The sequence below is a fragment of the Pleurodeles waltl genome, chromosome 1_1 (assembly GCF_031143425.1).
Source record: "Pleurodeles waltl isolate 20211129_DDA chromosome 1_1, aPleWal1.hap1.20221129, whole genome shotgun sequence".
NCBI classification, from domain to species: Eukaryota; Metazoa; Chordata; class Amphibia; order Caudata; family Salamandridae; genus Pleurodeles; species Pleurodeles waltl.
This window is the reverse complement of record NC_090436.1, coordinates 168,009,268-168,029,012: the sequence shown is the minus strand read 5'-3', so window position 1 is coordinate 168,029,012 and position 19,745 is coordinate 168,009,268. Positions and strand designations below refer to the sequence as shown.

Here is a 19,745-nt window from a genome sequence, read left to right as displayed (position 1 = left end):
AATGTGACTTTCTTTAATAACCTTTATTCATGTGTTTTAACAAATGAGCTCGCACCTAAAGTTAAAAGTAGGCTCTGGTTTGTATGTGACTGAAAGCTATTTTCTTCTCTAGCTTTCAGAACCATTTAGAGCTACTGAAGTATGTCAAGCAGCAATACATTATATATCACACTCTTTAGCATTTAGACAACCCTAATAAAATTTGAAGTTGTTAAAAAAGTTTTTACTACGAGTAGTATTGTAATAAAATACACCTGCTCCATTGAAAGGAAGCCTTCGGCACTTCAGTAGCTAGCTTGAGCTCTGATGCCAGACGATCAGACCATATCACCCCAGAGTAAATTACCCTTAAACGGTTCCTTGTCAAAGCAATGGCTTGCATTTTTCACAAACCTTACACGTGAAAACCACTAAATACCTAATCCACACTTCAGGTGGCTTCCGTTCTCTGTGGAGCACATAATCGCTTTTCCTGAAAACCCCTGCCGCCAGGATATGGACCTCCATCCCACCAATGCAAACTTTAAGAGTGAACTCAAAGTTCACGCGTCTGCTCATACAATCCCAAAAAACTCTTGTCTAAACTCAAAGCTCCCTCAGTCTTTTCTTTACATAGTGCAAACCTCCTACAGTCTGTAAGTGCAAAGTCTACAGTGACGAAGTCCATAACTTTCTGACAAATCCTGTATTTACTAAAGTTGAAGTCTATATGCCAACTCCAATAATGTCCTACTTATTGTTGCTAGGAACTCAGTTTATACTGCTCAGTTATGAAGGGTATGCTGCATTCTAGTGTTTTATTTCTGTATATATATGAAGCAATTTGCTATGCTGGTGGGTCCGGTTCGTGCTGTAGAAAATTGCTAACAAATACCTATTGTTCCTTGGTAGTGTGTTTCAGGCTTACTTTAGCTCTTCTTTTAATTTTGTTCTTTTAATCATTAATTTTCAGGAGGCACATAGCTTACTTATTTTGAAATTTTTGCAAAGTTTATTGAAAGTGAATACACATAACTAATTTCCGTTGAACATTGTGTTGACAGATTTTCAGTACTGTAAATGTTTTAATAATTTGAATGTCATTTGTAAAATATAATCTGTACATAAAGGTAAACATTATATTGCATGATTTGTAAATGGGATGTGAGAAGTAAATAAAAAACAATAAAGACGTTTTTGTACATTCTTCTGTTTACAAATTTGGATTTTTTTTATATTTAGCAGCAGAGCTACCCATCCCATTCGTCAACAGACATCAATTCCAGTCTTCCTCCAATGTCCACTTTTCACCGTACAGGCACAAATCATTACAATGCTTCTTCATGCACACCACCGGCCAATGGAACTGACAGTATATTGGGTAAGTCAGAGGTTAAGCTTTTATAAAGTAACTGGTCCTATTTACAATAGGGGAACAAAATGAGAGTTGATATAATTGCTTTTTTATCAAAATAAATTTGTTCCAGTAGCAAACCTGAGCTATATTTTTTAATATCTAGATGTTTTTATCTCTATTTTTTGTGATGCCCCATACACCTTAAAATACTTCTTGTTATATTTGATTCTGAGCCAGAAGTACAACAAGGAAACAAGAGGTCCAAGATAACTAGATTTTCCCTGTAGCATGAAAGACAAATAACGGGACCTAATTTGAAGTAGTTTTGTTTGAGGCTTTATATAGGGGCACTGCAGAAGCAGGAAGTCCTAGCTGTACTAGCCATTAACCCAGAACGTACTCTAAAACTAGTAACACATTTACAAGGTTCTACTCCTACAGGGAGTGCAGAATTATTAGGCAAGTTGTATTTTTGAGGATTAATTTTATTATTGAACAACAACCATGTTCTCAATGAACCCAAAAAACTCATTAATATCAAAGCTGAATATATTTGGAAGTAGTTTTTAGTTTGTTTTTAGTTTTAGCTATGCTCGGGGGATATCTGTGTGTGCAGGTGACAATTACTGTGCATAATTATTAGGCAACTTAACAAAAAAATATATATACCCATTTCAATTATTTATTATTACCAGTGAAACCAATATAACATCTCAACATTCACAAATATACATTTCTGACATTCAAAAACAAAACAAAAACAAATCAGTGACCAGTATAGCCACCTGTCTTTGCAAGGACACTCAAAAGCCTGCCATCCATGGATTCTGTCAGTGTTTTGATCTGTTCACCATCAACATTGCGTGCAGCAGCAACCACAGCCTCCCAGACACTGTTCAGAGAGGTGTACTGTTTTCCCTCCTTGTAAATCTCACATTTGATGATGGACCACAGGTTCTCAATGGGGTTCAGATCAGGTGAACAAGGAGGCCATGTCATTAGATTTCCTTCTTTTATACCCTTTCTTGCCAGCCACGCTGTGGAGTACTTGGACGCGTGTGATGGAGCATTGTCCTGCATGAAAATCATGTTTTTCTTGAAGGATGCAGACTTCTTCCTGTACCACTGCTTGAAGAAGGTGTCTTCCAGGAACTGGCAGTAGGACTGGGAGTTGAGCTTGACTCCATCCTCAACCCGAAAAGGCCCCACAAGCTCATCTTTGATGATACCAGCCCAAACCAGTACTCCACCTCCACCTTGCTGGCGTCTGAGTCGGACTGGAGCTCTCTGCCCTTTACCAATCCAGCCACGGGCCCATCCATCTGGCCCATCGAGACTCACTCTCATTTCATCAGTCCATAAAACCTTAGAAAAATCAGTCTTGAGATATTTCTTGGCCCAGTCTTGACGTTTCAGCTTGTGTGTCTTGTTCAGTGGTGGTCGTCTTTCAGCCTTTCTTACCTTGGCCATGTCTCTGAGTATTGCACACCTTGTGCTTTTGGGCACTCCAGTGATGTTGCAGCTCTGAAATATGGCCAAACTGGTGGCAAGTGGCATCGTGGCAGCTGCACGCTTGACTTTTCTCAGTTCATGGGCAGTTATTTTGCGCCTTGGTTTTTCCACACGCTTCTTGCGACCCTGTTGACTATTTTGAATGAAACGCTTGATTGTTCGATGATCACGCTTCAGAAGCTTTGCAATTTTAAGAGTGCTGCATCCCTCTGCAAGATATCTCACTATTTTTGACTTTTCTGAGCCTGTCAAGTCCTTCTTTTGACCCATTTTGCCAAAGGAAAGGAAGTTGCCTAATAATTATGCACACCTGATATAGGGTGTTGATGTCATTAGACCACACCCCTTCTCATTACAGAGATGCACATCACCTAATATGCTTAATTGGTAGTAAGCTTTCGAGCCTATACAGCTTGGAGTAAGACAACATGCATAAAGAGGATGATGTGGTCAAAATACTCATTTGCCTAATAATTCTGCACTCCCTGTATAATGCATGGCCAGAATGTCATGTTTCACACCTAGCTGTTGCTGTGCCTTAAGCAATTGTGTCTGAAGTTCTGATGCACCTAATCACCAGCGTCTATGTGAGGAATTTGTTTGTCCTTATAAAATGTTGCTGATTCTTTTGATTTCATACTGTTAAATGCCCTAAATGTATCAGTTGTGTGTATCGTCAGAAATCTTAAATATGCTCTTTTGAGATACTTACCTGTAGTCCTTAGCTTACTCCATCTTTAAATGCTCAAACTTTAACCTGCTCGCAGTTTAGTGTGCATGGCTATTTCAAGTAAAGAGGAGTACCGTCATACTCAGATCAGACTAACAACATCTTTCCTCACTCATTTTTGTCTGCTATCACTATCACCAGCACAAGGTATTACTTGTGTGTGCTGGATTATTCTACAAATCTGTTTTGAAGGACATTGTGACAAATGTAATTAATGCCAAAAATATCTCTTCTGATGTTGCAGGCATTTTCTTAACAAGTGGTTTAAATTAGAAATGTACATCTGTAACTTTTTTCAGATGCTTGGCGTACACTCATTGGTACTAAAATGCAGCAAAGAAGAAACACTGTCTTTCACGTACCCCAAAGAACAAACAAAGCTAATTAAATAATTTGCAAATGGGGAACACACAGTCTGCCACATGTGGTTCAAATATTGCACATGTAAAAACGATCTTAAGTATAACTAAATGAAGTGACAATGGGGTGTGGACCATTCAGTAATGTGTTAGGTTAAATATTTCTCAATGGCCTCAGCTTAGAGGGAACTTCTGATGGGTCCTTCTTTGTGTATGACCACTTAGCTAGACAGCTGTACATTGGTTCTCTTTCCTCAACTTTTAAGTTTCTCAAGGCACCAAAAAGCGTCTGGAATTTTTTTAAGCAGATGCTTCTGCACAGCAATAGGTGGCACTATCAGACTTCTCAACCACCTCCCCTCCTTCCTGTACTGTGGAGTGGATTTCTAGGTGTTAGTAATGTTCCATGTTAGATTTTGGACATCCATCACGGTTCACAGTCTCTTACTGATGCTCCATTTTTAGGGGGTGGAATGCTTTCTTGTAAACTGTGGTCAACATTCAAGGGTGGCGCATTCATATGGCTGTGCGCTGTCATTTCCAGTGGCAGTATAAGACTGCCATGGAGCTAATGGCACCCCACTCAGTGCACTGGAGGAATTGCTGCTAAAGTTTCTGCATTCAGTTAGGCGCTGTGGGACATTCAGAAGGTGAGGAATTTACAGTCCGAGTATCCACCAGAAATATTATTATGAAGATAAGTAACTTGTCCTTGTGTCGAAGGACAGTTGGCTCTTGGCTTCGATTATCACTTTCACGGAAGGGCCATCATCGTTCAAATATGTTTTTTTTTTTTTTTACTTGTGAGTTAAAGCTGCTTTTCAAGATAAAAAGTGAAAAATAGGTAGTTATCCCTAATACTGATTATTCTACCTTTAAAAACATGTACTGATTGCCCGGATAGCCCTGTTTAAAAGCAACGGTAGTGAGTTGTATGTTTCTAAGCCTGATAGTATCCTCATTAAGGGCAAACTTAGATCCATAGGTGGATAGCCCTTTAGAAACACCTTGGTAATAACAATCTGCCTTCATCCCCTGCATGATGCCTCAATTTTTCCTTAATGAGGGTGATGACCAAGACTAGGAATTTTCAACTCATTGCAGTGACTATTTCGGTGTGTGTCTACGTATTTGCAACATTCTTCCCCACACAACACCAGATTAGTTTGGATGGACAGAGTACCGGGATCTTTCTCCAGAGGAAGACATCCACACATTATTTTATAATCTTAACAGGGGAATCAGGCACAGATTCCCTATGACCCTCTTCTCTTATCTGAGGCATAGAACTTGCAAACACTCCCTGAACTCCTTCAATGTTCTCCATCGGTCCAGCTACCCATTAAAGGCAGAGGATTGTTACCAATATAAGGTGCATACAAACCGCATTCTATGAGGCTACAGGCCAGTGATATATGTGCAAACGCAGAAGTTTACTCAAACATAACAATATTCAAAGGCCTGCGAAGGTGAATGGTAGATGGCTAGAATATGAGTAGATCTGTCCTCTGTCAGTGGTTCCCAACCTGTGAGCCGGGGAATCCTGGGGGTCTGCAAAGCCTCCTTTAGGGGGGTCCGCGACTGCTTAGAAAATTAAATAATATTAACATATTAGGACCCCAGCTTTCAGTAGTGATTCAGTGGGGGGTCCCCAGAATCCAATAATTCATTGGGGGTCCCCGGGTTCCAGTAATGATAAATTGAGGGTCCACAGAAGTCAAAAGGTTACACACATTTGGAGAAAGGCAGTGTCAGTTGTGCAGAATTGGAGAAAGGAGAGGATTTTTATGGGACATCTAACGGGAGCCACGCTAGCAAGTACCATGCAACTCTGCTGCAGCCTTTTCTTTTCCCTCTATTATCACACGATTCCTGTGTGATCCAGTCAGAATGTCCCATTCAGCTGTCAGTGAAATGGTGAAAAAATCAGAAGCCCAAGAACATTGGAATCATCTTGCCTTCCAGTCTGCGATGCCCCAGAAAAGACAGTTTTTATTTGTGTTTCTATGCTATGAGACAAAGAGTTGTACATCTAGTTTCGGGATCTTTTTAATTGTTGGGAAAAATACAGTTGATGATATATTTCACTGAATACTCCCTTTAGTGTTTTCACAAATCTTAAATGGGTTCTTTAAACCCAACCTTTTTTCAAGGAACCAAAATAGTAATTATTTTCATGCTGCTTGTAGAAGTCGCTGATAAAGGTCTAACTTATAGCTCCTCATCAAATATTGAACGCTTAGTTGCAGTGTATTAATTTGTATGTCAGGCACATGTACAGGGTTCTTTATCTGTAATTTTCTCCATTCTGCTCAATTTTCCTATAACATATTGGTGCAGTGTCACCTATGGCTTTGTTAGTCTGCAGGGATATTTTTAAATGCATACTAGTATTTAGTGGTGTGCCAGAAAACTGCAACTAATGATATTATGAATGAGTCTGATGATGAAAATCAAAGATCCTTACATAGACAGGAGTGCTGGTGCCAACCACCTACAGCCACCTCCACAAATTAGTTCTGGTTCACTCTAATCATGTTAGTTAAAGCTGTACTAGTTTCAGTGGTCCAGATCCTGTAAGCGGTTAAACATAAGGGGTCAGATGTACAAAGGCTTTTGCAGTAGCAAACCATATAATTAGCAACATCACAGAGTATACAACCACAAAAGTCCCTTTATCTCTGTACAAAACCGAGTTAGAAAAGCAGTGTTATGTTTCAATGGTTTGTGACTGCAGTTTTGGTTGCAAACCATTGATAGGTTACTACCAATATAAAGGTCTGATATTTAATTTGCAAAGTGAATGGTGTTTCCTTGGGACACCCTCCCCTTGGTGAATTGTATCTGCATACTTTAGAGTAAACCTTTAAATTTCCTATAAGGAACATGGGATGTTTTTTAAATTAAAAAAGTATATATATATATAATGTTGGGATTGCAAACACAGGAGTGATGGTCTGCTGTAGTCAATCACAGGGGATCTCAAATAGAGACCTGCTTAATTAATATTAATTAGACGGGTTATTCTGTGAACCCTGCATCTTGAGATTTAACCATTCTTTATGTTAATACAGAGGTCGCATCTTATAACTGGAGACAGGTATAAAGAAATGTGGTACGCAATTTGCGACTAGTCCCTTAATGCATCATTCCCAAAGTGCTCTGTTGGTAAATGTCATGGGCTAATCATGTTCAATAAGTTAAACATTGGTGAATAAAGTGAATTGTGAAAATATGTTTTCCTCTCCGCCAGTATACCCAATTGGATGTAAAATTTACTGTAACAAGCATGTTACACGTGTGCAGTTATCTAAGCCTACCAATAATGGGGTAAATGAATAATATAGCAGAACTTTTTTTAGTTCAATAAAATAACATACTTAAACATGCAATATTGCAGTACAGTGCTGGTACTAGTCGCTTTGCCAGACCACCCTCTAAAAGTGAGACAATTTCAGTTTCTTTTTTGCTGTCAGTAAGAAACATTTTTAAAAAGTAAGGTGGTTGATGCCTTCTCTGGAGTCACTGTAATTGCATTTGCTGTGATCATCTTCTCGTCCTCCACAGTGCTTTGCATTTATTGGCCAAAGGGTCACATTTCAGATTGTACTACTATGTACAATCTGTGTCAATATAAAAACAATAATAATGAGTAAATAATAAATAAAAAAACTAAATATTTATGTGTGGAAATATTACCTAAATATATTTGACGTCTACGTTAGCAAATAAATGATTGCTAAATGTCAATTTGTGTAATCTAATTAGCATTAAAAGGCAATTAAATTATGAGTAAGTGGACCAGGAATAGAAAATGTTCAAGTGTCTCAATGCTTACTTTATAAATTTATATTTTGCAGCAAACAGAGGAAGCGGAACAACAGGCAGCTCGCAGACGGGTGATGCACTGGGAAAGGCACTTGCATCTGTAAGGATACTTTACTTTAAAAGTACATTTTTCTCACTTTAATAGTTTAAAATGTCATTTTTTTGGCGTTCACAAAATAGATTTTGGATTCTGACTTTCCTACCGGGGGTGCTGGTTGGTGGTCGGGATTCTTATGGTCTGGGCGCATTTTTGTGGGCAAGTCTTACAAGTGTAGCATCTTGGAATATTGGAATTTAAAAATAGCAATAGTTGAATTATGGTTTCATGTTTTGCTTATTGTTTCAATTTGAAACACGTAGTGAGACGGGAACTGGTGGTAGACGGACCAACATGCGTGTATTGGATCACTTGAAAGAAGGTCAGAGTTTTGTTTACAGAACTCCCCAAAAATCACTGTATCTTGGGGCTTTAGTTTAGGACGTATAGTACTGATTATCAACAATTGAGGAGCGTTATTGCTGTATACTGGGAGTTCATTAAAAATTAAATATTTTCAGAATTCGAAGATGGTTTTGATAGAGTAACACATATTCACGGATTCTTATTCTATTATTTCCCACCTTTGATTATCATGCATAAAGGCCGAGGCTTAGGCTGATTTATATCGGTTGTAAATCTTATAGACCTAACTCCATGAAACTAAATAGACATCATATCAGTTCATGTTTTTAAAGATTTGAACAAGCAGCATCTTTACCATATGTATTGCCACAGATTTACCCATCTATCCTTGGAGGTGGTGGTCTTTAAAAATAAAGTTTTATAAATGAAAACATATTTTTTTTTAAACGTATTCAGTTGTGGTGCAGTTTTCATGCATGTTACTAACAAACACAAAATTGCGCTTTCCCTTGACATACTTAATATTTACAGATTTCTGTCTTAAACCTTATGTAATAGTTTGTGATCGAAAATGTTTTACATCAAAGATTCCCTGAAGTAATTGTTTTTCTATATTCTGGTAACGTTTTTCCTGTTGTGTGCTTTCATATTCGTAATTTCTAAATTGGCACTCCATGCAGCAGTTTGGGCTCTAGGTTACACAAGAAACAATTCTGTGTTTTTGTGTGGGATATATTCCTTAGAGATCTAGCCAATTGCCATGTGAAAGTAGTTTGTCTTCCTTATTTATGCGTGAGTCTCATTTATTGAGGTCTTCAAACCAGTAAATTAAGATTTGAAAAAAAGTGAGGACCCAGATAACAAATATTGTATTTAATTCCATGAATTGATTTGCAATATCATTGTATTTCATTTAAGGGATTCTTTGAAGTACATTACACTTAACTTTAATCAGATACACATAAATGTATCTCTGCACTTAACTTTGTAGGTCATTTTTCTCTTATGTGGCCCTATAAGTATAACTTGATACAATTTCTATGTAGTTGACGGTAAGAAATTTGATTCAGAGGTTGTATGGTAGAGGGGCCTCAGTACTCATGGGAACTGTGACAAATAGAGCAGTCCACAAAGTCAATTATATGTAATTTAAGTTAACTTTAGCTTGTCTTAGCTAGATTGGCCTGATCAGCCAGGTAATTATTACAAAAAATGTGTACAAGTTGAGGAGAAGAACCAAACAAAAATACAGTTAAAGAAACGAAAAACTCAACGGTCCCTACTGAGTTTAATTAAAAAGAGTAAAATATTAATAGGTAAAACAAAAATAAGGAAAGTTGCATAAGAGGTTCAAAAGTTATGTAAGGTAAAAATGCATTGTGGAAACAAATACAAAAGATGTTTGAATATTCAATAGAAAATGAAAAATAAGAAATAGGCATGAATATGTAATATCTGCAGCAGACAGACACAGGCACTTACATTTTCAGCAGAGTAGAGTGAAGAGATTGATGCCTGAACTCAGACAACAGTTCTGCCTTCTCACAATATTTTGAAGGGAGAAAACTTTGAATGGGACCTGTCCTGGAGACTTTATCCTAGCAAAATGAGATCAGATGAAGTGGCCGCTCTCAGTGATAGTTTATAAATTTAGATTATATTAGTATTTTGTTTTTGATAGTGCTCCAGCGAGTCAGTCTGCTGTCAAAAAGGCCTCACAAGGACAGCCTACCATTAGAGGAAACGTTTCTAAACACCTAAAAGAGAATTGGGAATCTCTATGTGAGATAACATGGCTGTGCATCAAGGTTGCATCTTGGTCGTATGGTTGCTTTTGCTTCTCTCTGGTCTTCTGTAATCTACACATAAGAGCAAAAGCACTGACAAAGGATAATGTTTCCCAGAAAAAGTGTTTTAAGGCAAAATTGTTGTTTTTAAGTAGTTACAATGTGTCTTTTTTGTTCATCCCAGAAACGTTGTTGTCTCAGCTGTAGACTATTCAACTTTGTTTTCTATAACAAATGCAACACTTCGTCCATAGCCTCCAGTGCTTCTGACTTTCAGGAAGTAAGTCCTTCTACAGGCAGCACCTATCCCCAGTATGCAGAGACCTAACTAGCACTGTTTATTTGTTCAGGGAACTGAATCTCCCACTTCTTGCCTCTCGGGATTAAGATTCAAGCAGGTGGAAGCAACAATTCTGCAAGTTATTTACCGCTGGGTGTGCTTACTCTCCTGTACTGTAGACATTTACTGCAATACACTGTTTCGAGCTCTGAGAAAAGGGCCCCTAGCACAAAATATGTTTTAAAGCAATACTAGAGGAGGAAGAAATGCGCCAGCAAGTGCAACTGCTATCTATATACGCCTCTCTGGTCTATTTTATGTGAAAGCACAGTTAGAAATTAGCAGCATGACTGCAGCACATCTCTAAACCTCAGGCCTGATGCCCGGCACTTCTCACACAGGCTACACTATGATGCCAGCATCCTCCAATTGTGCACAAAAAACAGGTTAGCATCTCCTATATCTATGCTTAACTCCGTATTTAAACACAGAGGCAAGATCATTGCACAACATGTGGGGAGCACTGCTTACAAGCTCTCCAAGTGTTTTCCAGACAGACCACCATGTAAACCCAAGGTGTGCTAGCCATGCACAATAAACCGGTGTAGACTTATTCAACCACCCAGTACCGCTTTGGGGCCTGAGCAGGTGTGGGACATATGCTATTGTCTACATGACACAATTTCATGCTAGACTCATGCACCAGCGACTTCCCTAGAAGTTGAAAGGGCCATGAGAGTAAACAATGGTGTAGTAGGATTCAGTCCAAAGCAGACATCAGACATCCAAAGTCGACTAGTAAAATATGAATAACAAAATACAAAGGCTTAACACAATCACACCTTAGAAATTTAATTCCTCATATTAGGTTTTTTTGCTGTTCATTCATGGTGGCACTTGCAGTATTATTTGCAGTCCTAGACCTGATGGTTAGTTAGAAAGATATGAACTGTTCTGCACATTTTGCTTTCAAAGAGGTCTGTGACTTGCATTATAGATCTACGAGTAAGGCTTTTTTGGGTAATTATAATCTGGCTCAAAGCGTGTTCGCATAAGAGGTTATAGTAGGTTGAATAATGGTTTAGGATAGAGTTCCGAGCGTGAGATTTGAAAATATAAAGAGAGGATCCATATTGGGTGATAGGCAAGATTCTTTGTTGTGTAATTTAAAGTTTGGTTCTCAAACAAAAGGGACATGTTGGCCTTATTGCTTTCCCTATATACTGAGGGGTATATTCAATAGGTTGCTATTCTTAACAAAAAGACTGTTTGGAGACATATGGCTAAAATGTGATGACATTATGGTGTTGCTTAAAACTTTGAAAGAGTTTGTGTTGGTTAGCTTCACCACATGAAATCAGGCTTTAGTGAACCTGCTTCGCCTCTTAAAAGAGAACTAATTCAACTCAGCTTAGTTGTCACAACCTTTTCAGTTTCAGAAGTTAAGTCTCTCATAAGACAGTATGATAAATTTGCTCAGCGCGCACTGGACTGAAACCCTGGTGCTAAAGCGGAGTAATTTTAGCCAATGATTATACTATCATATTACAAACAAAAGTGAATGCTATTTCTGACTTCTGGGTTTCTGCGGTACGAGGCAAAATGACACCAACATGTTTAGGTCCAATTTACCAATGCCTTTGATGATGATAAGTGAGCTGTGTACTTCCCAGGCTCTTTGTCATTCTCAATAACAACTTTGATGGGCAGTACAAATAGGGAAACATATCCAGTATGGCCATCTAGCCGCTGCCGTTGGTGCAAGTTCCTCCCCATTACCTTCAGCGTATATCATGTTTTGTGAAATCTACTGCTCCACGTTTCTCTTCTTCTATTTTTTTTAATACATTTATAATTTTACATTCATTGCTTATCTTCACCATAATGGTTCTTTTGAATTGTTGCTGCTGATTCTTTGTATTATCTCCTCCGTCATTAGTCCTATATTGTACACTTTTCCTGCACGAGTAGGATTTCAATGAGAATTGTTTCCCTCTGATTCTCTGTTTAGTGATTTTAAGAAATTGAATAGACCAGTCATGTTGCTTTCCATCTTTGTGTATACCCGTTTCTGTTCTTTAGCCATTCATTGGAGAACCTCGGTTTAAAGCATCTTGTATAGGAGCCCATGCCACCCACACTCTGCACGGACTAAAATGTATTTGCTGGAGAAGTGTCTTTAAAACTGGATACAAAACCTCAGATGTGTTCATAGTATAGATGTACAAATTGGAAACATACCTCTTCCTGCCCCATGTTGTCTCCCTATGCACCCAACATTCCTCTTGGTGTTTGAAGGTGTTGTTATGTTGTTTAACCACTTTGACATCATCTGTTTGATCATTTTTACTAACTTATCTCCAATCCTGTGAATGATTTATTTAGCTGATGTGATCTAGTAAACTTTTGAGAACTGAATTTAATCTAATTCCTGGCCATCTGGTCGAAGACCTCAGATAAAGCAGTGTCCAGGAGAACTTTCCCACCATTTCGCTTAAGTGAGATACCCACCTGCATGCAATTAGTGCACGTGCCAACAGAGTTCTTGTTCCATTATGGGACACTAGCTGTCTTTCATGAAACTAAATTAAGCTGGAGTGAAGATATGATGATTTCTGTGGGTACTCCACAGTTGATGATATCAGGATAGGATGAACACTTGCTCATCTGAATTATCTGTGTCCTCTCCTCCAGAAATTAGCGGAGCCATTGGAAGGCCAAACCACTGACCTGGACTATTTCCCTCAGGCAAGTCATGAACAAGACTACTGTAAACAGCTGACCGTTGAAGCATGATCAAGAGTCGCATGCCCACCTCAACCTCAAATAATAATTCCTGTAGCAAAGAGTCCTTCTTGAGAGAAGCACAAAGTGTACCCTCCTTTAGGAGTACAGATGAATCACGGGTTATGGTCTGCCAACCTCTCAAAAAAGCCTTCCCAACTTAAAAATTAGGCTCATTAAAAGTCACCCCCAACTTAAACCAACTCTGCAATAGGTGACTTAAAGACTGTTATCCACTCTGAGATGACAGGAACTGGAAAATGTGAATTAGCCATTGCATTTATTCCTCTATTTGTTCCATAAGAGTGCAAAGATGTTACTTTATATGGCGTAGAAAGACATTGGAGCGAAAAATATGGAAATAAAAGAAACCTGTAAATCCATGACTTGGGTAAAGTGACCCCAGGTTTGAGACACAAATAAAGTTCAGTAAAGTATCTGACATCAGGCAGCAACAAATGTTACATGTGAGAGCATGAAAATTACAACGTAAAAAAGTAATAGATGTAAACATATAACGGCATAGTACGTCCAGAAGCTTATGAAAGAAGTAAAAGAATGGAAACCCCCAGGTGTCCATAAAAGCATGAATAGAGATCTAGATTTAAATTTCAGGGAAAGATCCTGGTGGACTCTTTACCCTGTCTTTTTGCTTTTAAAAATGGCAGCTGCAAACGATTGAAGGACAGTTTTCTTTGTCATCACTCATTTCGTTCTGATACTATTACTTTCTGAAACAAAACATTTTTTTTTGTAAAATATCTCAAATTCTTTCTAAATGCCCCACTAACTAAATAATTTAATTAGGATATTTTGCTTGTAGCTCCCCACCATTTAAATTTGGGGAAAAAAAATATAATTTTAAATGACGCTTTGCTGACAGAATGATATTGAGATTTGTGATTTCAGCTTTAACAACCATTCCAATTCTTGAAGGGATTTTCTTTAATATGGGGGACACAACTGGGCTTACATTTTAGCACTCAGGCTACTGATCTGATGTTTGTGGTAACTGGGGGAGAAACATTTGTCAAACTTTTCACATGGCATGGGGAAGTGAGCATGCTTAAATTCGGCTTACCTTTTGCTAGCAACGGCATAAACCGTATGAATATGTTTTGGTGCAGCTTTGTGACACTGTGACACTTTTGTATACTGAATTTAACATCTTTTAAAATAGAAGGATGACATTAAGGACCATATAGAAGTCTTTAAAATGGCTTGGTCATAACCCATGCCAGTACTGCATACTGTATGGGTTCTAGAGACAAGATGCCCTCTAACATTTCACGCACACAGACCGGGTCTGGTGGCTTAGTGGACGAATGCGTCCACTGTAGGGGCCTGTGTTTGACCTCATGGTCACAGGTTCAAATCCCAGCGGGTCCACTCAACCTTTCATCCAAAATTCTGAGGTCGATAAAATGAGTACCATTGAGTTGGGTAACAATAAACATCTGTTATTCAGCACCAAGAGGCCTACGGGTGAGCGTGCGCTTTACAAATACACGTTATGTTATGTTACTGCTGCCTTCATGTTCTGCACCAGTGCCCTGTTACAGCCACAATTTATTGTTTGTGACAACAAAAGTTACTGTCACAAATCCAATGAAAACGAAGGCATTTAAATGTGTTACTCTGATCATGTAAAGTCCAAGACATAGGCTCTCCAACTGATTTTCTTCTTATTTTGTTTGTTTCTCCTTTGAACGTAAACATGCTTAGCATGCTGAAGTTTGATCAGAGAAGGAAACTAGCTAAATTAAAGTAGTTCATAGAAAATGTAATTAAATGTTTGTAGAATGTAACTCTGAATATTTATAAGGCCTATTCAGATCTCTTTTCTACTTGATTTTTAACATACACCTTTAAATCCATTTGCTTAGTGGTGAATAATCAATTTCATATCTCTTACTTTTCGTTCAGTGATGTGAGGGCGTTGCAAACGTGAATGTATAGTTTTCTCGTCTTCCTTCGATTGCGGTGGATAAATCACTTAATCTTTTTCTTGTCTTGTTAAAGATTTATTCCCCAGATCACACCAACAACAGTTTCTCTTCAAACCCTTCAACCCCTGTGGGATCGCCGCCATCGCTCTCAGGTACAATAATCTGTAGTGCTTTACTCTTCTTAAAATGTGCAGAATGTGTACATTTGTATTTGTAAATGTGTGGTGTTCGGATTGCGTGCATTTGTAAATGTGTGGTGTTCTGAATGCATATCATTGCATTTGTAAATGTGTGGTGCTTGTAATGTGTATTTGTAAATGTGTGGTGTTCATAATTTGTACGTACAATTGTGTAAATGTATGTTATTCGAAGTACATGCATTTGTAGTTGTTAAAGGAGAGATGCTGACATCTGGAAAATTGTTTTGATCATTTTCTTAAGTTTGGTAATACATTTTCCAATCAGTCCCCCCCCCCCCCCCCCCCCCCCCCCCCCACCAAAAAAAATAAAAACTACTTGGGTCCAGAATCCTTTATATTTAGAGTAGTTGGGAAGGGTAATAACATGTTAGGCAGACTTTCTACACATGCATACAAATTAATTTGCAATATCACCTCATGTTCAAGGAGTCGCCAAAAGTACATTGCTCTAAGTGAGCCATCAAGTTAGATTACCTGGCTTCCACACATTAATAGTTTTCCTTCGATGTGATGATTACACATTCCGTATATTATAATTGAGTTTCACAATGCAGCATAACAGTGAATTACTTTTTGCGCATATGTCTAGCGTTGAAAGAATAAATAGTGCATAAGAGACTACATGTATGAGCAAAACAACTAAAGGTGTAATACATTATAGTCAGTTATCTGTAACAGCTTTAATGAATACAAATGTGCTGATTCCCAAATGGCCACCATTAGGAGAGCCTGATTTTCAAGAAGAAAGGACACCCTAAGTTGGTACACTTAAAACAAAATGCCAGAGGGTAGTCTTGATAAGCCTGAAGTGTTATTTAATACTGCTAGTTTGGCAATCAGGAGCGTGGTAATGCCTTCCCATGTTTTCTACAGTCAGTAGATTTACATTTCCAGCAAACGGCCTTCAGGTTTAGTTTAGCTTTCTGTAGCTTAGTTGGGGGTCGGAACCTCCAAGTAGCTGAGTTTTAGCCATGCTTCTCTTAGGCATTTATTGTGAGTCTCTAATAGATTATTCCAGTCTTTGTCTCCACATTGGGTGTATAACTGTGTTTTCCCCCAGTGTCAGAAAGCACTTGAATTTGGACGGGAGAAGAGGTTAGCAGTCGGTGTCGAGAGCCCTGAGGCAGTATGTTTGAAAGCTTTCTAGGTGTGGATTGAGGAGAAAATAGATTATCACTGCAGGGGTGTATGATTTGTCCTTAATACAGGTATATGGCAATGGGATATCTGTATATATCTCCAGCAATGGGATTGTGGTAGATTACATTCTTGCCTTAAGGTTTGAAATGGTTTGAACGATCCCTCCTCTAGTATGTCTTATAATTGTAGTATACCTTTCTCTATCCATGTCGATCATCGTAATTTTCACAACTAAAATTGCTTTGTTGGGCGCTTTCAGATGTATTTCTCCTGCAACCCTACAGATTCTATGTGCTCTGTGCCGTGTGTATAGATAGGATTCCCTCCAGGTAGTCCATGTTGATATCCTGTATTGAACATATCTAGGTTTCCCCTCAAGTGCAGTATATTATTTTCTGTATATACACTGGCTGATTTTTCGATGGGTGTCAGTAACATGTAAACGAGTGACACCAACTGATGTGCCAACCAATATGACTTAATGTATGGGAGGTGTGGCCTCCCTCCATGATGGCTGCATATTTTGTTTTAGGGCTTTTAAGTTCCATATATCATTATATGAAATATTTGATGCTCTTTTCTGTTGTCCTTTAGTGGTCACTTGGAATTAACAAGGGTAGCATCTGTTGTATGCCATAATTTTTATGCAACAAAGATGACCATCATTCTTTCTGTTTTTAAATATTATTTCACTGGTGCTGGCACACAATAGTTAATCTTTGCCCCCTTTCCAGCCGTCTCCCTCTACTTTTCACTGTCCCGCCTCTCCTCTGTTCCGCTAAACCTCTCAGCACCTCCCATTATTGGAGCGCTGCTGCTTTCTGCCTGAGGGTTCCTAGGGGGAGATTATCTCTGTGTGAAGAAGTTCAAAGCTTAGTTTTCAATCTCAGGCCCCATAGTATGTGTTTTGTATGCCTCGACTATTTAGCATATGATTTGAACATTTGTGAGTTCTAGTGACTTGCAGTTCTGCTCTTAGCTTGCTAACATGGATTTTTTTTTAAAAAATGAACCTTGATTTTGTGTGGCCCCATTGCTGAAATAATATTGTAGTCAGTTATTATCTGTTAACTGTTTGTCATATGTTTTATCATACATTCCACACAACACTATAAATCTATGCATAGTTATATAGTTTCTCCAGTAGAAACATTCCTTCTAGGAAAGTGATTTGTCCTTTATATCAAAAAAGGATTGGTTTGCTATTTATTTTTTACAGTCGGGCATTTCTGCCACAGATATTAAAAAGGAGTAGAGAAGGCTAATGTAACTGCATGGTTAATTTTAGGAGTTTAGAGGGGTGGATCCGAGTATGTGGGAAGGGAAACAAAAGTTAGAGGTAAAACACAAAATAAATTAATTTTTGTGCCCAATGTCATGATGTGTGGAGACATGCTTTTGGACAGTATGATAGTATTTAATATGTAGCAGGCTGTTGTCTATCTAGGGAGGTTGAAGAGGGTGTAAGTAAAGTTGATAACCTTGGCCTTGCTGGGACCATTGTTGGAGTGCTCTGCTTCTGGGACTTTGTAAAATCAGTGCTGTGGGGACTTTCATGTGCTTTTTTGTACCAGCGCTGAATACATAGTTTGTCACTAAGTTAACTGTTTAATGTACTGTCTTTGTTTTCAAACACGTTACACTAGGCAACTAATGCTATTTCTTGTTATGCAGCAGGCACAACGGTGTGGTCGAGAAACGGAGGACAGTCTTCTTCATCTCCGAACTATGAAGGTCCACTGCACTCTTTGGTAAGTATTATAGATTTCTGAATTTCATTTTTATGCCAAACCTACCAGACAGCACTGCTGTATGGTTGAAAAAGATAAAGTATGGGCTTACTAAGAGCTTACTGCCCGCCCATTGCTTCACTCAATTGCAGGTCTCATTTTCGTGCTCAATGGCTTGCCTTGTCTATCTTGTGTTTGTGCTTCACCTGGAGCATAGCCTCTATACCAGCCTCTTGATTTGGATATCTTGTCCCTTTTCATATCTCTGTTTTTTTAGGGAGCAACTTTTTTCTTTTTTTTTATAAAGCACTCCATGAGCTCCATGGGTTTTCCAGCTCTCTCCCTCGCGTGTCCATCCAAAAGCACCCACACTTCCTGCCTATCTCTCATTAACTTTGAATATGCTCTGTGTTTTCTTTCACATGTGCTTCTCCTCATGTTGGCCATGTTGCTGCCCCCCTTGTGTGCTGCTCTCTCTCTGAAGTGCTTCTCCCTCTCCCTGCACTAGATGTTCTTGTTTTCCTGCGCATTCTGTCATGTGCTTCTCCCCCCCACATTGCTCTCTCTATCCCACCTACATGTTGATCTCTCCCTCGTACAATGCTTTTCTCCTCACCCCCCTGCTGCTTGTCCCCAAACCTGTATCTTTTTTCTCTTTAATAGTCCTCTTTTTTATTTACTGATCCAAATGATGTCTGTCATCACTGGATTTGTAAATAAAAAGCAAAGAAAATGGCACCTTCATTATTCAGTTGGTGCATGCTTGTTTTGTGATGCATGAAAGCACCAGCTGAATAAGGTGACCAGTCATAATATTGTGCCTTATATTTTTTTTCTTTGTTTTTTCAACAATGTTACACTGCATTGGGGAAAACGCATTCCACCCACCTCTCCTCCAATCAGCTGTACAACGTTATTAAAAGCCTTTGGAAAAGCTGATAGGTCCCTGTTGGCTTTGCTTGTTTCACAATGTATGTATGAATGTATTAGGATTTGTAGAGGGAGAGAGCAATGGAGCGCTGTACATAGCAGTCAGAGGGCATGAAGGCCATGTCAGTGTAGTGGAGGGAGAGATTTCAGGCCCTGTTGCCAGCCAGTGATTGAGAGAGCCTTAAGGGTCTGTATCAATAGTTGATCATGTATTAATTGAAATAATAAATATCAGATCTTTCATGTGTAGTTGCAGAAAGCGTGACTCCTGGATTTGTCAGTTTTGCACTTGCTTTAAAACCACAGGATGGTGACTTACTTTGTTTCATTGGTTGTCTGAGGTGTCCAATTCTTGGCCAAGTATGGTTGTGCTCCTTATTTGTGCTGCTGGTGATGTAACGGTTTTGAAGATGGTGCTGGCTTGGTGTGGAAATATTTCAGAGCAAAGGTGATATAATAGTGAGTTTGGAATATTCAGAAGCCTTGTTTGGAGAGTTACAACGTTGGTGTTCACTGCAGTGAAATCTGGCACCATATTATCTCAGCTTCTTTGTCAATGTGTGTCTTGAAGTTGAGGCTGATGTCCAGGTTGAATTTGAGCTACTTGTCCTTCGTAGTAAGCTGAAGTGTGAATCCATCCAACTTCACTTTATATGCCTCCTGCTCTCATATAGGAATTCTCCTATCTGATTGTTTGTTATTCTTTGTGAAGAGGAATCACTTAGCTGTACACTTGATATCAATTTATTACGGAGGGGAGCCAGACAGGGGATCAGT

At 38.7% G+C, this 19,745-nt stretch overlaps 1 protein-coding gene across 31 annotated transcripts in view; it reads left to right on the top strand.

Annotated features, from left to right (window-relative positions):
- The window catches only part of TCF4 (transcription factor 4), a 630,514-nt gene that overhangs the window by 543,571 nt on the left and 67,198 nt on the right, over nucleotides 1-19,745 (top strand). For 15 of the 31 annotated variants that reach the window (XM_069219753.1, XM_069219699.1, XM_069219840.1 and 12 more), the window contains 5 exons: nucleotides 1,222-1,360; nucleotides 7,798-7,865; nucleotides 12,930-12,983; nucleotides 15,042-15,120; nucleotides 17,983-18,059. In XM_069219753.1, the coding sequence (XP_069075854.1) occupies nucleotides 1,222-1,360; nucleotides 7,798-7,865; nucleotides 12,930-12,983; nucleotides 15,042-15,120; nucleotides 17,983-18,059 (417 nt within the window). The remainder of the gene's footprint in view (nucleotides 1-1,221; nucleotides 1,361-7,797; nucleotides 7,866-12,929; nucleotides 12,984-15,041; nucleotides 15,121-17,982; nucleotides 18,060-19,745) is intronic. The other 16 variants (XM_069219818.1, XM_069219785.1, XM_069219911.1 and 13 more) reach the window with 3 other exon arrangements.